Source organism: Pelobates fuscus, chromosome 6 (assembly GCF_036172605.1).
Source record: "Pelobates fuscus isolate aPelFus1 chromosome 6, aPelFus1.pri, whole genome shotgun sequence".
In the NCBI taxonomy this organism is placed as follows: Eukaryota; Metazoa; Chordata; class Amphibia; order Anura; family Pelobatidae; genus Pelobates; species Pelobates fuscus.
Genome location: NC_086322.1, coordinates 198,860,389 through 198,877,810, shown reverse-complemented (window position 1 = coordinate 198,877,810; position 17,422 = coordinate 198,860,389). Strand labels below are relative to the sequence as shown.

At 37.1% G+C, this 17,422-nt stretch overlaps 1 protein-coding gene across 1 annotated transcript in view; it reads left to right on the top strand.

The window, feature by feature from the left end:
• Positions 1-17,187, top strand: part of MMRN1 (multimerin 1) — a 109,785-nt gene extending 92,598 nt beyond the window's left edge. The window contains exons 4-8 of the mRNA XM_063458637.1: positions 4,444-4,536; positions 6,711-6,887; positions 9,596-11,569; positions 13,887-14,036; positions 15,900-17,187. Of these exons, the coding sequence (XP_063314707.1) occupies positions 4,444-4,536; positions 6,711-6,887; positions 9,596-11,569; positions 13,887-14,036; positions 15,900-16,321 (2,816 nt within the window). The 3' untranslated portion in view covers positions 16,322-17,187. The remainder of the gene's footprint in view (positions 1-4,443; positions 4,537-6,710; positions 6,888-9,595; positions 11,570-13,886; positions 14,037-15,899) is intronic.
• Positions 17,188-17,422: the final 235 nt, after the last annotated feature.

Genomic DNA, 17,422 nt, shown 5'->3' with positions numbered 1-17,422 from the left:
TCAAAGTTAATTTGCAAATGTCAGGCCAAAATAGCTGAAATGCAAAACAAATCCCAATCAGCTATGCTTCTGGTTGAGTTTTTTTGGTCTAACATTTTAAATCACTTTTCATTCCCAACAAGGCTCACTTTAGTTAACAACCCGGTTTATTTTTACTGAAACTGGAATAAAATGCCCGTTTTAATTTGTGTTTCTGAATTCCGTCGCTGGTACCAAAAAAGAAATGGTTGGTGGCTAGGGGAGAGTCACTAAATGTTGATTTTATTCCAAGGCCAAGTGAGAAGTGAGCAAAAAAGGTCAAAAGGGGATAGCATTAAAACAATCTTTAATTCTATATTATGTATTTAATAAATATATAGAATAAATAAATGTATTAATATATAAAACAACAGGAATGAGCTCTGAGCAGACCAGTAGCTCTATCAAATAGCCTTTTATTCTGATTCTATCCCAAAAAAACACTTGTTTCTGTCAGCTGACATGTTTATCTTTGAAATAATTATTATTTCTAGGGTAGTCGCACATATATGTGGCTACACTGAAGTGGCTTATGGGAAAAATACAGATAGTGATCCACTTAGTTGCCTCATCATCAGACATGTATTGTTTTTTTTTTTTTTTTTATGTATTTTACTCTAGTATGGTCTTGCCACATCCAATAAGAAAAGAGAGGAAACCGAACAAAGCAAGGTGTTTTTTGTTTGTTTTTTTTTTAAATCGTGCCTTCAATAAAAAAATTATAATACTAATAAAACATAAAACAGGGTGCATTCTTTGACCTTAGGTCTATAGAGTGTACCTTTAAATGAACACTTCAGTCCAGGAATGCCCTTGCACCCTCTATTTTAAGCAGGGTTAATTTTGATGGCAAATTTTCATTTAGTTTTAGTCGTAGTCTTTTGACTAAAAAGCCATTTTAGTTTTAGTTGCCTTTTAGTCAACTGAATTGTTTTGGTTTAAGTCTAGTTTTAGTCAACTAAATCTCTATTAGATTTTAGTTGACACAACCAAAATCTAATGGGTTTAGTTACAGCCTCTATCTGTCTCTTTTGCCCCTCCCCCAGTCCCTCTGTGCCTCATTGTGTCCACCCAATCCCCTTTAGGTGTCTCTCTCCCAAACCCATGTCTGTTTCTTTTTTTGCTTCCCCAGTCCCTCTGTGCCTCTTTGCCCACCCCTGCCACAGGCCCTCTGTGTGTCTCTTTCTCTACATAGCTCCATTTGTGGGTCTCTTCCCCCCAGATCCTTGTCTCATTCTACCCCAACCCCTCTATGTCGCTTTGTGTCCCCCTCAAGCTCCTCCATGCATCTCATCTTCTGTCTCATTCCCCCAGTCGCCCATGTGTCTCAATTCCTCTTCTGCCCCTCCAAGTGTTTCATTCTCCCAGCTGCCCTATGTGTCTCATTCTTTCATCCCCCTCAAGTGTTTCATTCTCCTAACCCCCTCATGTGTCTATTTATTCCAGCCCCCTCAAGTGTCTCATTCTCCTAGCCCTCTCATGCGTTTCAATCCCCAAGGTCCCATGTGTCTCATTCCCTCAGTCCCCCACGTGCAATTTTCAATTTAGTTTTAGTCTTAGTCTTTAGCCATTTTACTTCTAGTCATATTTTAGTTATCTGAATTGTTTTAGAATTAGTCTAGTCTCAAAAATTTTAGCCGGCTAAATCTCAAAAATTTTAGTCGACTAAGTCTCAAACATTTTAGTCAACCAAATCTCAAAAATGTAGTCGACTAAAATTGTAAGTCAACAAAATTAATGCTGATTCCAAGTTGTCAAATTCTTTCCAGTTTGAATTCATATTTGGAGTCCACTGGACACATTAAGGTGTTTGGAGTATTCCTTTAAGCCACAGCAATAGAAACACAGTCTTTACTTTTAACCTGTCTGTGAGAAACGCTCCTTCCCACATACGTTTGCCACGGACTCCTGGAAGAGTGTAGAAGCCGGCCTCCTGCCCACAGACTATTGTCCAGGTCTTGGACACCGTTTGGGAGTTACTCTGCCCAGCCGCCTTTAACAGCTTCCCCTGGGTGACCCTGGTTCGGCACTTTTCCTTCATGCAAATGGAACTGAACACTGGCTCTCTGGCGGCCATTTGCATGAACCAAACCCACGAATAGTCCCAGCTGTACTTAACCCCGACCACTATGGAACTAATTTCGTCATTCCCGGTCACCTCAGCAGGACTTAGCCAGAAATGTTATGGATCTGTTTTCGGCGTGCGGTTCCCAGACAACTTTGTTCACGGTTTTGAACCACTTTCAAATCAGCCAGGAGAGCGTGTTTTAAGACTAAGGTGCCTGAGACCAAGGGGAACAAACGCTACCTAAAAGCCAGGCAGATCACCCCATATTGCGGCCGCAGGAGCTCCCGAAAGTTGACCGACAAAAGCACCAAACGCCCTGGAACTATTTTGGGCATAGAGCTACGTGTATGGCCGGTCAGAACATTAACACGGTGGCATTTCCCCAACACTCAATGGATCTGAGTGCTACTTGGAGAACTTGGGCGCTCAGATCAGGGCTATTTAACAATGTATTATTTGTGGGGTTATTTTATGTTTTTATTATGTTTTGGGGTATTTTTATGTTTTTATAGTTTGTGTTTGCCTCTTTGTTCTTGGGAGATAATAAGCTTACTGGTGTTTAATGCAATTATCTCCCAGGTCCAGAGATTTCTGGGAGGGGCTTGTCGCAAAGACAATGGAGACCCCCTACTGGGGTCTGTGTATAAATTGGCTATACCTGTCCCATTAAAGTCAGTTCAGTTGTACTCCAAGAACTATGTATTGTCTAGTTACTGGGAGGGGAAGGGCTATTATCACTGGTTACCACCTTGTTCCTGTTCGTGGAGGATTCGGCGGGGAAAGTCCTTGTAAGGACTACAGCTCCCAGGACTGTGTGTTGTCCAGACCCTGGGATGGAATAGAGCTAGTCCCCGATCCTGCTCCAGGACGGAGAGGTTCCAGGAGGACCTGAGCCAAGCCATGGTGACTGGGGCAGAAGCGCTGAGTTTTTCCCCTGTTCCAGCTAGGAAGCGGTCTTTGGCGGAGGTACCTAGCCCGGATACAGGGAGCTCCGCTACACTGTGCTCTTACGTTTGTAAACTGGGCTTGTTTGAGCTAGCCTGCCCAGAAGATTAAACTTGCACCCTATCTCTGTTATACAACAATCGAAGAACATCCTTAGAGCGACACTCCACTGCCCAAATAAGAAGCTAAAATGCTTTAGGTGCCTGGAGTGTTTAACTTTTATAAGGAATCTAGATCTTGTAAGTTTATCTTATAACAAATAGCACTTTGGATTATGCTACTTTTTCATGTACGAATAACTATTTGGTAAGTGGATCATTTCTGGACAAAAACATTTTCATCATACAGGAGATTAAAAAGTAAATCCTATAAAATAAGATCGGAACAGGAAAACTATTCAGATGTATAAGTCAGATTTAAGTAAATGATCGGAATATTTAGTGCTATTGTTATTGTGATGGAGCTTCTATACTCCGACTGAGTACCTCAGCCAGATCAGTTTCCTTGTTAGCAGGGACTCTGGAGCACTTCAGACCCTCTTCAGACCTAGTCAGTTTGGGAGGAATTGTCTCTAGAGAACCTTGACAAACTCGTTCCAGACTTCCTTTTGGACCTGAGCTGACAGAGGTACTAAGTCAGAGTACAGAAGCAAAATCACAATAACAATTACTGTTATGTTATAATTAATGTAGCTAGTGCAAATATGTTAAATAATTAAAAGAAGCAGCATCTTATAAATACTGTATAGTATTGTGGTAAACATAATTCACTGTTTTATCCACTAGATGTCTCTTCTCTGTGTTGTAAAATCTCTACAGTTTCGAAAGAAAATCCATACACATTTTAATCTCAGGTGTTTGTGAATAAAATCATTGCTAAAATATGTCATTTTCTACTTGGCAAATGGAAGACATATTTATCTTTACCAGATAGACATGTTGTGATTGAAGTGATTATTTAAAAACAAAGCACTGTGACATGACCTGAGCAAAATACATTTTAATTATTTCTCTATTCATTATATAGCCCATTCCAGTTGTAGATTTGACAACCAACTCACAAAATTAAAATAGTGGAACTATTTTGGGAAAAAACTTTTTTTTCACGGCACCTACAGCCTTGTTCTGCCATTCTACTGATGCTGAAGTCCACCGTTCCAATTTGGGTTGAGGGTAAAGGTAGACAGACAGTTTAGAGGCCAAACTGTAAGACCTGGCAGTGTTGTTTTTTTTTTTTTTCAAAAGGATCCAAGAAGTTATGATGCAAAAAGAGAGACAGGATTCACAGACACCATGATCACTATACTGAACTTTAGTTGCTATGGGGCTTAAAATGTATCTTCAAGAAAGAATTTAGTAAATGTATAAATTGGGCTAATATTTCGATAAATAACTTTATTTATTTTCTAATAGCACCAAAAGTCAAGGAGGAAATACAAGACAGCCAAGCAGAGAGCAGCCTTGCTGAAAATTCAGTGAACACTGACGATACGAAAACTGATCTAGGTAATGACTTCATAATATTAAGGACATATAGACTGCAAGGCTTCCATCAAGGTTATGCACTAAAGTGAGAATTGTCAGAAATGTAAAGTGAATTCAAAGTGAATTTCAATTTAAAACTTAAATAACCAACCTGAAAGTAGAATTGAGTTGGCAATTTTTCTCATTTTGGATAGTTTGGGCTATATTTTGACATTCAGTTTGAACTCCAAACGATTCACATTTTGTGAAATATCCTGTAAAATATTTTAGGGAACAGCAGCAGTGTAACCTCAAAGATCTAAAGGGGGGGAAGTCCTCACAGGTGACAAGTAGCAGGACTATGCACAGCATACACTTACAGGCACCTTGCTCACGGGGTGCCGTATGTCAGGTGCCTGCTCTGAACTGCCATGCTTAGCTACGTTGCAGTGCACTGACGAGCAATCTGTACTGCTGCCGGAGTCCGCAAATGACATCATCCCAAATCCATCAGCAGTACAGTGCTGCAGGGAGCTGGGCAGTCAATGAGAGAGATCCCTGCATATCACTGCACCATGGTCACTGCACAACTTCTATTCCATCTCTCCCTGGCAAGGTAAAAACAGGGAGGCTGTGTAAACCTCAGTGCGAACCAAAAAAAAAAAAAAAAATACTATAAAATTATTTATTAAAATTAAAATTGTCCATATGTGTGTGTCATGAACTTGACCCTCATCAGCATTTCAGAAGTTTAACATGTGTTATTTGATAAGAGTTGCATGCAGTTTCAGTTTATTTTTGTATTGTATGTATGCTTTTTTTATTCACATTATTATTTTTTAATTGTCTTCTTTTTATTATTTGATATTATTTACAATTGCCAACGTGTATTTTAGTTAAGTGTAACACTATTTGATATCCAAATTAAATTATGAATATATCACAATGAGCACAGGAGGTAATGGTAGCTTCTAGATTACAATTATATAGGTATGTTGCTAGGTGGGTTACTGAGAGATATTTTTAATAAAAAACTGCTTGACGTTAGCTCACAATAAGCCAATCTGACTGAGTTGGTGTTTTTTCAATGAGGCTATATGACTCAAATTATCTTAAAGGAACACTGAAGGGACCATAACAGTCTCTGCTCATTAAAGTGGTTATAGTGAGTAGAGTCCCCTGGCATTGTCCTTCCATTTAGCATTAAATAATTTTTAATGTTTTAAAGCTAATGCTGAAAGAGAGTCCCCAGCAACCTGTGCCCTCTGCGCTGCATTGGCTAATGAGGAAGCATTAGCCTGAGTAGGAATGGGCAGCTGTGATTGGCTGAGAGTATAAGCTGAGCCTATAACAGTGTCATTGCAGGTATGAATTGGTATGACTAGAAGGAAGTTTGCGCATCTCCAGAGTAATAATTTTCCCAGTATAAAGCATTCAAAGAAATGAGAATATCAGATACACATATGTTCATCAGTAAAAAATTAACAATCTGTCGTCTCTTCTTTGCCAACAGTGTGATTACACACAGATTACCACTGGGTTTGGAAGGTGAGAGCCAGGCAGTAAAAGTAGTGGCAGGGTAGGAACTAGTCGCTAATCTCTTTCCATAGAGAAAAATGGCAGCTACTAGCATCTGCTTTTTTAGTAGCGGACAGCGATCGCCATTTGTGAAACTGTAGACAGTAAGCAGCCACTACTTGCTAAAAGTAAAGACAGGAATGGTAACAAGTAGCAGCTGAACAGTAAAACATAGTGACAGGTATAGCAATACACCAGCCGTTTGCCTTCCTAGGGCAAATATCATTCCCTGTCGCTATGTCTATGTTAGTCTATGGGAGTTTTTCATCTCTCTCGGAGAGTTTTTTTTTTTGGCTGATTAGAAAATAACACTAGTAAATGCCATTTTCCTAAACTTATACACACAGCTAATTTTGGAGGAGTTTATCACTGGCATGTACAAAATAAAATTGAGGCGACTTTACTTACATGTTAAATCCAGTGTTGTCACCAAAGCCCACATCTTTTGTCCAATGCAAAAAAATGAACCCTCACTGTCTGATGCCTATATCGGAAATTAGACCAGTTGCAATATTTTATCGCACTATAGCTGGCTGGACTTCTCCAGCCAATCCTATTGCTCTTATTAGAGAATAACCACAGAATGGCATCTTATCTTTGATTAACGCAGTTTTTTCCCTTTATTATACAACATTAAGCACTGCAGAAAAAGCTGACTGATCAAATTTATAACCAAGACATCAAACTTGCTCTATTGCAAAGGAAAGTGGAGAACATCACCTCAAGCATGAGCGATGTGCACAGGACATTACACTCTCTGGAGGGAAAAATCGATGGTGACTACAAAGGGGAAGACTTGCAATCACTTCTAAAAGGTATCTTAAAAGCGTTATGTACAGATGGGTGTGTTTTTGAGCAATGTGTCAATACATGTATTTATTTTGTTCTGTTAATTTGGAATTGTACAAAGAAAACATTGGCGGAAATCCAAAATGAATTAATAATGTAGTCTTATGTTTATTTGTCTTGCCTTCCAATCCATTATGAAATATTAAGTAGACCACGCAAAAAGTAAAGTGTAGGGAGTTTGGGGAATAGTTATGCAGATTATGATTTATAGGTATAAAATATTTATACCTAATTTTTAAACACAAAACTCCAGCTAAAAATGTTAGATGTATTTACATACATGATGAAAAAGAAAAGTAACAGCAATCTGATCCCCTAAGATCCTATGCCAGTATCGAGTGCTGAGCTAATTTAAAGGACCACTATAGTCACCCAGACCACTTCAGCTCAATGAAGTGGTCTGGGTGCCAGGTCCCCTCAGGTTTTACCCCTCAGAGTTTATCCAGCTTCTAGTGGCTGTCTTCCTGACTAGAGCCGCTTCTGCGACACTGAATGCGAAAATTGCATTCAGCGTGCAGAACGTCCATAGGAAAGTATTGAGAAATGCTTTCCTATGGGTGTTTTTAATGCACATGGCTCTGGCCGCACATGCGCATTCCACTCCACTCGGGAGCTGACGTCGGAGTGGGAGGAGAGGTCACCAGCGCTGAGGGAGTCTGGCGCTGCATTAAAGTAAGTAACTGAAGGGGTTTTAACCCCTTCAGCCCAGCAGAAGGGGGGCCTTGAAGGTGGTGGGAGACTTAAGGGTTAAATAGTGTCAGGAAAACAAGTTTGTTTTCCTGACACTATAGTGATCCTTTAATATTTGTAAATATGTGTATCCTTGTTGTTGCCATAGGTTGCAAATATGTGTATCCTTCTTGTTGCCATAGTAAGATACTTACATTTTATATACAATTTTTCAATAACAGCGTTATTCCAATAATGTGTTAAAGGTAGGGATTTAGAAGTGAAAACAAAGTGAGTTTGATATTTTAGGCTATGCTTATTTATTCACTAAACTCAGAATTGGAGTTGAAATCAGGATTGAAAAATGTAGGCTAAAATAGCCAAACTGTAACTGAGTTGGAAAATTGATCAGGATCAACTATTTTTGCCTCAATTTTATAATTTGCTACAACTCAGAGTTTAGTGAACAAATCTGAATAATGGAAACAATTCTGTAAATCAATTAAATCACTTTGTTATATTGACTGAAAATGTTAAATTATTTTTGCATTTACTTAAAATTCCTTACACACTTTATTAAATAATCATGTAGATAGCAACTTCACAATGATTCTGTCATTGGCCACAAAGAATGAACACATTGTTGTGTGCACAGTTTAATTGGAATTCTGTCTAATAGCGTTTCTATTCTAATAAAAAGAATTCAAGCAATTATTATTTATTCCTTTCATAAATAGTTTTGACATTTAACATTTTCATTATATCATACATTTTTCAACCACCCTAATAATGGCACTTACGTTGTGCTGACCCATTAGATCCCTTTGGTGCGTCTTACACAGAAGAGATACTAGCCATACAGCTTACTAAAAATGGCAACAAAATTTTAAAAAAAGTCTGTATATGAGCATAATGCCTTCATAGGTGGAGTCCATTTACTACCTCCCTGTCTCTGGTGGTAGGAATGATTTGACCCATTGAAACTTCCAGTACTGTTTGGAAACAGGGAGTGAGCTTACAAGTTTATCAAATTTACATGCATTATATCAGTGAATAGTAGTTGCCTCTACAGGCTTATAATCATAACCAGAGTATAAATCAAGGTGAGTGAGGCTTTAAGGCTAGATTTCATTCTGCAAAATACATGAAAATAAAATTGTATATATGCAAATTAAATTTTGAAGTGGTTAATAATATGCTGGAAGCGGTGCGTGGAAAAAAGAGACAGTGTGATTCTGTTTCCCAAGCTGCTCTCATGGCATATCATTAAGGGAGAGGGGTCAAATCAAGGTCAGCAGCAAATAACTGTAATATACAAATAATGGTTGTAACAGTCAAAATTAACATTCTGCAGTCCTGGAGGCTGTTTAGGTTCCTGACCCCCGCTTATGTAGCAGTGAAAAGGTATTTTACTAATCTTTTCTCCCTTGCTACACTGGCTGTTCCCGATTCCATGGATGAGATCATCAATCTTGGTGATCTCAGATAATCCAATGCAGGCTATTGCACATCTGCATCAAAACGCAGTGCTGCACCAATCAGCATCTCCTCATTGAATCAATGCATCTCTATGAGGAGTATTCAGTGTCTTCATGCAGAGCATGGTGATGCTGAAGGTAGGTGCTGGACACTCTGCAAGCAACACTGCAACAGGAAGCATCTCCAGAGGCCGTCCGAGTGACTGCCACTAGCTGTGTTACTAGACACCAATGCAAACACTGCCTTTTCTCTGAAAAGGCAGCATTTAGATTGAAAAACCTGCAAGACAGGCTATAGACACTAGAACAGCTACATTAAGCTGATGTGTCGCTGGTGACTTAGTGTCCCTTTAAGCATATTTTTTTATTTTAGTTAATAATCAATATAACATGCTGATATCTGTTACAGGGGAGTTTTTATTTTCAGTTATCATAGACATAAATATTATTGAGTTGTTCATAACTATATATTTTATTTTAGAATTTTTATTTTTTTAATGATACTTACATTATTATTATTATTATAGATCTTAAATCAAAAAGCATCGCAGACATCATTCAAGGTTTTGTTAAAGATGAGCTGGCAGTTTTCCAAAGAGAAATGCAAGAAACGATTGCTAAACTTTTTAAAAGCATGTCTGGGATGTCTGTAGAACTTGAGAAAACAAAAGAGACCGTAAAACAGCTAAATGAAACAATAATATTTAACAACCATAAATGTATCATAGAAGAGGAGAATAAGCCCACAATGGATGACATAGTAGACCTAAAGAATCGAGTGGAACACTTAAAAAACACTGCTTTTGTTTGTACCACATCTTTTAAGGAGCAAGAAAAAAAAATAGTGACTTTAGAAGAACAGCTAGAACATGAGAAATTAAGGAACAGCCTCTACTTTGATACACTCAATAATACTTTGTCCAAAATGAAGGAGATTCATGCAGAATTGTTGGCTGACGAACAGGCCGAGGAACAACTTCCTTCTACACTAAATATTCCTGCCAATGATAATATTACAGAGTATCTATATTCTTTGCAAGATAGAGTAAAGAAACAGAACATTCTAATGTTGCAGTTGTATGATGATATCAATGTACAAGACAACAAAATAAATAATTTTACAATAACCTTGGAAATTCAGAGACAATCCATTGAAAGAGCCTGCGAAGATAGGTTTTCATCTTGCAAAGATGCATTCCGTAAGCAGCTGAAAGGGACAGAAGAGACTGTACACACCCTAAACAAAACCATGTCTGATGTTGTCCTTCCTCTGGATACAAAGATCGATAAAATGAATGAACAAATAAACGATTTGTGTTACGATATGGAAACACTACAACCTTTGATAGAAAAGGGAGCTCCTTTCAACATGAATAATGAATATGGGCAACAGAACGATTTACGAGAAGTAAAAGAAAGTATTAAAAACATTACAGATGTTCTAGGTTACCTGAGTTCTACAGTCCATGAACTTATGATAGGTCAAGCAGGACTTCAGAGTGAAGCCCAAAGAAATGAGTTGATGTTTGAAAGACGTGTTAATGGATGTCTCATTGCAGTAGAGGATGGCCTTAATAATACTATGGATATCTTTAACAATGCCATTGATTCCATACGTGATAATTATGTGCACAAATCAGAAATTAGTAAATTTCAACAAGTGTCGCAGATGGACAATGCTACAACACAAAAATTGGAGATCTTATTGTCAACCATACCAGTTATCCACCAGCTAAATGAAACATTGTACAGCATAATTAGTAAATCCAGAAACTCACAGGATTTTGATGATAATGCATTTTTTAACAGGTCTTCAAATATATATGTCAATATGGACATTTCCTCTTCTTTTGCTAATTTGTCTCAAAAGTTCAATGAAGCATTATTCAGATTAGACCAATGTCAGTTGAACATCAGTCAGATGGAAGAGAAGTTGCAGGTTAGTGGGATAGATGCGCAGATTTGCCGGTCTCGTTTGCAGAACATAGAATCCCAGGTAAATATGATCTTAATGAATCCCACAGTGTTGTCAAAAACTACCAAAGATGAAGGGCCCTCTAAAGACAAAGCTATTAAAGAACTCTACTCAAGAGTTAAAGCCCTTGAATTGAAATCAACGCTGTTGTTATCAAGTGTGCCTCGGATGAACAAGACAGTAACTGAAACAAAAGTCTTATGTCAAACAATGTTTATCACTGTCAAAAAAGTGAATGAAAGTGTACCTCAGTTAGTTAAAGCAGTTCAACCAAACTTTACAAGTCTCCAAAAAGGTTTTGAAGAACTGATTACATCTTTAATTGAAGTGAAAATGGAAGCCATTCTGTCAAATGTAACTACATACACAGATAACGCCATGGCTGATCTTACAAGCGATACAGCAAAGCTTCAAAAACAAGTGAAGTTTTTGATGAAGAGACTTCCTCCACAGACAAAGGAACCTCCAAACTCAAGTACATTTCTTGCAGGCCGTAACCAGCGTAACTCAGATGTTACAGAACAAGGTGTGTGGGATTTTTGTTTTATTTTGTTTTTTAACATTTGTTTCAGCAGTTTCTGGTGTGAATTCTATAAATAATTCTGCATCCTTTAAAAAAGCATGAAAAAAAAAGTTTGTGTATATACACCACAAATTTATGCTTATTGCTGCAATAGAGGAAGACATGATTAGCCTTGGGAAAATTTCTTACTCAGGGGAGAAACAGATGAAAATCTACACTTTTCACCTACACTTTTGTCGACAGACAATTTCAGTCAAATGTTAGTCAACTAAAATGTTTTAGATTTAGTCCACTTAAGCTGGACTAAATCTAAAACAAATCAGATGACTAAAATATGACTAAATTTGCCACCAAAATTAACACTGCACAGAGGGGCTATGGAAAGGGCAAAAGAGACAGACAAGGGCTTGGGAGAGACACACGTAGCAGGGCTGGGAGGACACAAAGAGACACAGAGTGGCTGGAGAAGGGGCAAAAGAGACAGATAGAGGCTTTAACTAAACCCATCAGATTTTAGGTGTCGACAAAAATGTTCTGGAGATTTAGTCGACTAAAATTAGACTAAAACTAAAACAATTCTGTTGACTAAAATACAACTAAAACTAAAATCGCTTTTTAGTCAAAAGACTATGACTAAAACAAAATTTGCTGCAAAAATGAACACTGCATTAAAACACCAAAAATGTGCCATTTGTTTTTTTTCTTTTTGGAAACATGCATTTTTCGTTGTAAAAAATATATTTTAAATATTGTTTTTCAAAAAAAGTTTAGGTTTTGACAGAAACAATTTGGAAGAACTATGATATACTCACAATAGTCATCATAGAATAGAATTCTTCAATCTCCAATAATGCTTCTCCATTAAACACCAGCATGAATTCTTCCAGTAGCTTGATTAACACTCTAGTCTATAAGTATAGAAATGATAAATTGGCACAAAACAAAAACTGTACCATCTTAGTAGGGTTTCGGAATAATAAATAATAATTAAAGGACAGCAGTCACCTTGATTTGTTTTTAAAGCAACTATATATTATTAAAAACAATTAAACCCCTACATCACACTCTACTCTTTTTTGACCACCACATATATACATACCATACATACATACCATATATACACTGTCAGATGAAATATTAATTGTTCCCTCTCAATGTTAAACTGCTTCACTTTGTGCACAGGACATTTATGATAATCAGGAAGTGCTGCCTTGACATAAATCATCAATTTGTGCTAACAGATTAACAATATACAATAAAGCCTCTGATTTTATGAGGCAGCATTTCAAAGAACACACCATCCTCAAAACAACTTCTTCACAATAAAGGTTTTAGGGTAGCAGGAGTACCAAGACGCCATCTTACCTGTAGGTATTAAACTATTTTTGAATGGTTTATCACCAAAGTTAGATTCCTGATTGGTGCACATGTCCATACTGCCTCCTTCTGTATTGCTGCTAAACAGAAAAGGAATTGTTGTTATAGGTTTAGAGTGTCAGCTGATACTTTCATTGGTGCCAATAGTACTGTATTTACTGGAACAATTCTACAGTTTGGTGTACTGTGCCAGCAAAAAGAATTCCCAGACACCTGTCTCACATTTTGAGATCTGCCAGCATATGGCCATGCATTAGCATTGGTATGAGCTCTCAGCCTGTTACTGATAATAGGCATCATTGATGCTCTCGGACTATCGCTCGTGCCCAAAGAAACATTTCGTTATAAGGACAAGTTGCTGAGCAAAGGAGAGGGGAGGCAATATGAACAGGTGCACAGGTACCCAACTTTGGTGTTAAATTGTTCCATGGCTTACAGAGACTCCTGCTCCAACGTGTTGCCTTGAAGGTAGAATGTCCCTTTAACCTTATGACGCAATTATATCAGGCACAGTTTAACAGACCTATACAATAAGTATATTTCAATAAACTTGGTATTTGAAAACTGTTGCAAAGCTGATGGATATATTATATGACCGTAAACCCAGGCCCTGGAGGTGGCAACACAACCGACAAACACAAAAACAGCAATGAAGACCTTCTCAACATTACCATGAGGAAAACATTTATATATGGGTGAACAATATCTAATAATTGTTGATTCCTGTGTAATTGTTAGATGGTAATTTAATCATATTTCGGACTACAATCTACAGTATGTTACTTTTCATCTCATACATGCAGAATATCTGAGTAGGCATATCTGAATATACTTATTATTCTTGGCTTAAATGCATTCTACAAATGTATGCCTTTATCAGTTTGGATAATATAATAAGCAAATATGTTCACATATAACTCACATTTTGTATCTTGTTTAACAGACAATGACCAATCCAGTTGCAGTAGTGCCCCATGTTATAATGGTGGTACTTGCATTAACGACAGGAAGACATTTGTATGTGCTTGCCGCCATCCTTTCGGAGGAGCAAATTGCAGTCTCAAGTTGTCAGATGAAAGCTCTCAATCGCCTGGTAAGTATTGTCATTATTGATTTATATAATGAAGGTATAATTCGCTCACAAATAACCACAAGAAAACTGTGGGTGTGATGCTGCAAAGAAGTTCCATTTAGAAACAAAACATACACTCAATCCCAGCAGGCACACACACACAAAAATGCCAAAGAAATAGGCAAATTTGCTGTCGTTGTAGGAAGGTATTCACATTGATCACTATGAGGTTATTCACTAACGTGAGAATTCAAGATTAAATAAAAGTGAATTCCTAATTTAAGGTCAAAATATCCAAACAGGAAAAAGTCACTTCATCAACTATGCTTTAATTGCACCTTCTTTGACCTTGACTTTGAATTCTTTGACCTTGACTTTGAATTCACTTTGATTTCTTATTTCAGTAAATATCCCTGTATGCATGTATTAGTGATATATATGTACTTGATAAAATTTATTATATTTCCACAGTTTGTATATCCCCTACTAAATGCAACTACATAAAAACCCTATCTATAAATTTTAGAAGAAAATCCAGATATACCAGAATAGCACATATGAAGTATGTCTAAAATAAAGGTGCCTTAGAGCAGTGTTCCCCAACCTAGTCTTCATGGACCACCAACAGTCCAGATTTTGCCAGTATCTTCATTGGAATAAAACAGGGACACACATAAATATTGGACTGTTGGTGGTCCATGAGGACTGGGTTGGGGAACACTGCCTTAAATGGGCCACTGTACGCACATTAACACTATAGCTAATTGTTGCCCTCCAGCTCTTCAGCAACCCAGACTTTCTGTGCTGGTCCAATCACAGACTTCCCATTGCAGTCCAGTGAGAAGTCTTTGCCTGCTACTTAAGTTTAGCTCCACTGAGGTAAACAAACCAGGAAGTAAAAACAATTGTCTGATTGACAGCTGGGGGGTTGTTAAAAGGTTTATTTATAAAAGTGCCAATTTATTTTAAAAGCTGCACTTTCTAAAAAATAAAAAAGAGGACACATTATTCACAATATAAAGTGGATTATGTGTGTGAAGTGGTCCTTTAATAAATTTCAAGATCAGAGACATGGGTTTACTTGATGCCAAACAAGTCTTAATGATTTGTTTGACTGGGTAACTAAAATTATAGATCAGGGTGGTGCAGTAGACATTGCTTACCTAGATTTCAGTAAAGCTTTTGACACTGTTGCACATTGAAGGCTTATCAATAAACCATAATATTTAAGTTTGGATTCCAATTTTGTTGAATGGGTAAGGCAGTGGGTTGTAGTCAATGGAGTATATTCGAAGCTTGGGCTTGTCACCAGTGGGGTACCTCAGGGATCTGTACTTGGACCCATTCTCTTTAATATTTTTATTAGTGATATTGCAGAAGGTCTTGATGGTAAGGTGTGTATTTTTGTTGGTGATACTAAGATATGTAACATGGTTGATAATAGGCCAAATAGCAAATGATTTAGCTCAACTAGAGCTGTGGCAACTGACATTTAATGTGGATAAATGCAAGATAATGCTTCTTGGGTGTCAAAAACCTAGGGCAGAATATAAAATATTTGATACACTATTAACCACAACATATAGGGAAAGGTATTTAGGAGTAATTATTTCTGATGACTTAAAGGTAGGCAGACAATGTAATAGAGCAGCAGGAAATGCTAGAAAAATTCTTGGTTGTATAGGGAGAGGTATTAGCAGTAGAAAGAGGGAAGTGCTCATGCCATTGTACAGAACATTGGTGAGACCTCACTTGGAGTATTGTACGCAGTACTGGAGACCGTTATGTAACACGAAGCCTAGAAACGTGTTCTATGAAAGAACATAAATGAAAAAAATATTATTAGGCATTTTTTCAACATTTGTGTTTGTTTTTTTTACACAGATTTTTCAAAAGGATCTTACCGCTATGCGCCAATGGTGGCATTTTATGTATCTCACACATATGGAATGACTGCTCCAGGGCCCATCAGGTTTAACAATCTTTATGTCAATTATGGATCGTCATATGCACCTACAACTGGAAAATTTCATATACCCTATCTTGGAGTATATGTTTTTAAGTACACCATAGAATCATTCAGTCCTCGTGTGTCGGGCTACTTTGTCGTTGATGGAATAGACAAAATTGCTTTCCAGTCTGAAAACATGAACAATAGCATGCAGAGTGATAGAGTTGTCACGGGTGATGTTTTATTAGAGCTGAATTATGGGCAAGTGGTGTGGCTCAGATTGGCAACAGGATCGATTCCCGCCCAATACCCACCTGTGACTACATTCAGTGGTTACTTATTGTATCGCACCTGAAAAATTAATACTCCTAAATATTATATAATAATGCACACAATTTATCTCATAGGAAATTCAGTGTGATATAAAATGCTTTTTGTAGCAATAACATTAATAATTAAGAAATAATGTTTGTATATTGACTACTGCTAATAAATCTATATTTCTGTAGTCAGTTCTTGTTTACAACTCATAGAGGTGTGATGTGTTAACAACATGTTTTGCTAATGGCTAGCTAAGTCTCACTATCTCACCTAGAGCTTGGATATAATGTACGAATATGAATTAAACAGTAATAGTCAAATATTAGTGCATAGCCCATGAACCATATGAGAGCAACCCCCGATTTAAAAGTCTGGCATATACCATACAGAGCAGGAGCAACCAGGCCAAATTACCGTGCAATAACTGCTTTTGGACTACATCTTCCATGATTCTTTGCCAACCCATCACTGGCATATAATCGATAGAACCGTAGTTTCAAACAGCCAGAACTCTCTGCTAGCCCATGTACATTCAAAAACTGCTGGAGGGAGGGTCAGGGAGGATTCATTTTGGAATAGCAGAACCTGTAAATTAAAAGTTCTTGTTTTGTGAGTTGCATTGACTACCTTTCACCACCAGGCAGATTTTTTTTGTGTGGTACCTCTGTAAATTTGGGGGTCAGTCTATCAGCCATGACTCAGTTTCAACAGGTTTGATAATATCTATATTATTGCACATAGTTAAATCTATTATTTTCTATATGTCTTACAATGGGTGCAATATATAGTGAGTATATGTTTTAAATAATGGAAATGTTATTGATCTGAATGTAAAAAAATTATGTCTTACCATATTTTTAAATAGAAATGTAAGCTTTAATAAATAATATTGTGGTAAAAGTCTCCTTAAATATAGTTTTTCACTGTTATAACATTAAGCTGTTTTTAACTTAAATATTTTATTATATATTTTACAAATTACAATAAAAAGCATTTTTTGGGGTATATGTTTTCAAGACATTATTCATAAATAAACAATTATTTGTCTTGAAAACATATACCCAAAAAAATGCTATATCATATGAGCCTACAATCTATTAGGAGGTAGGCTGATATACATACTTGAAAACTAGAG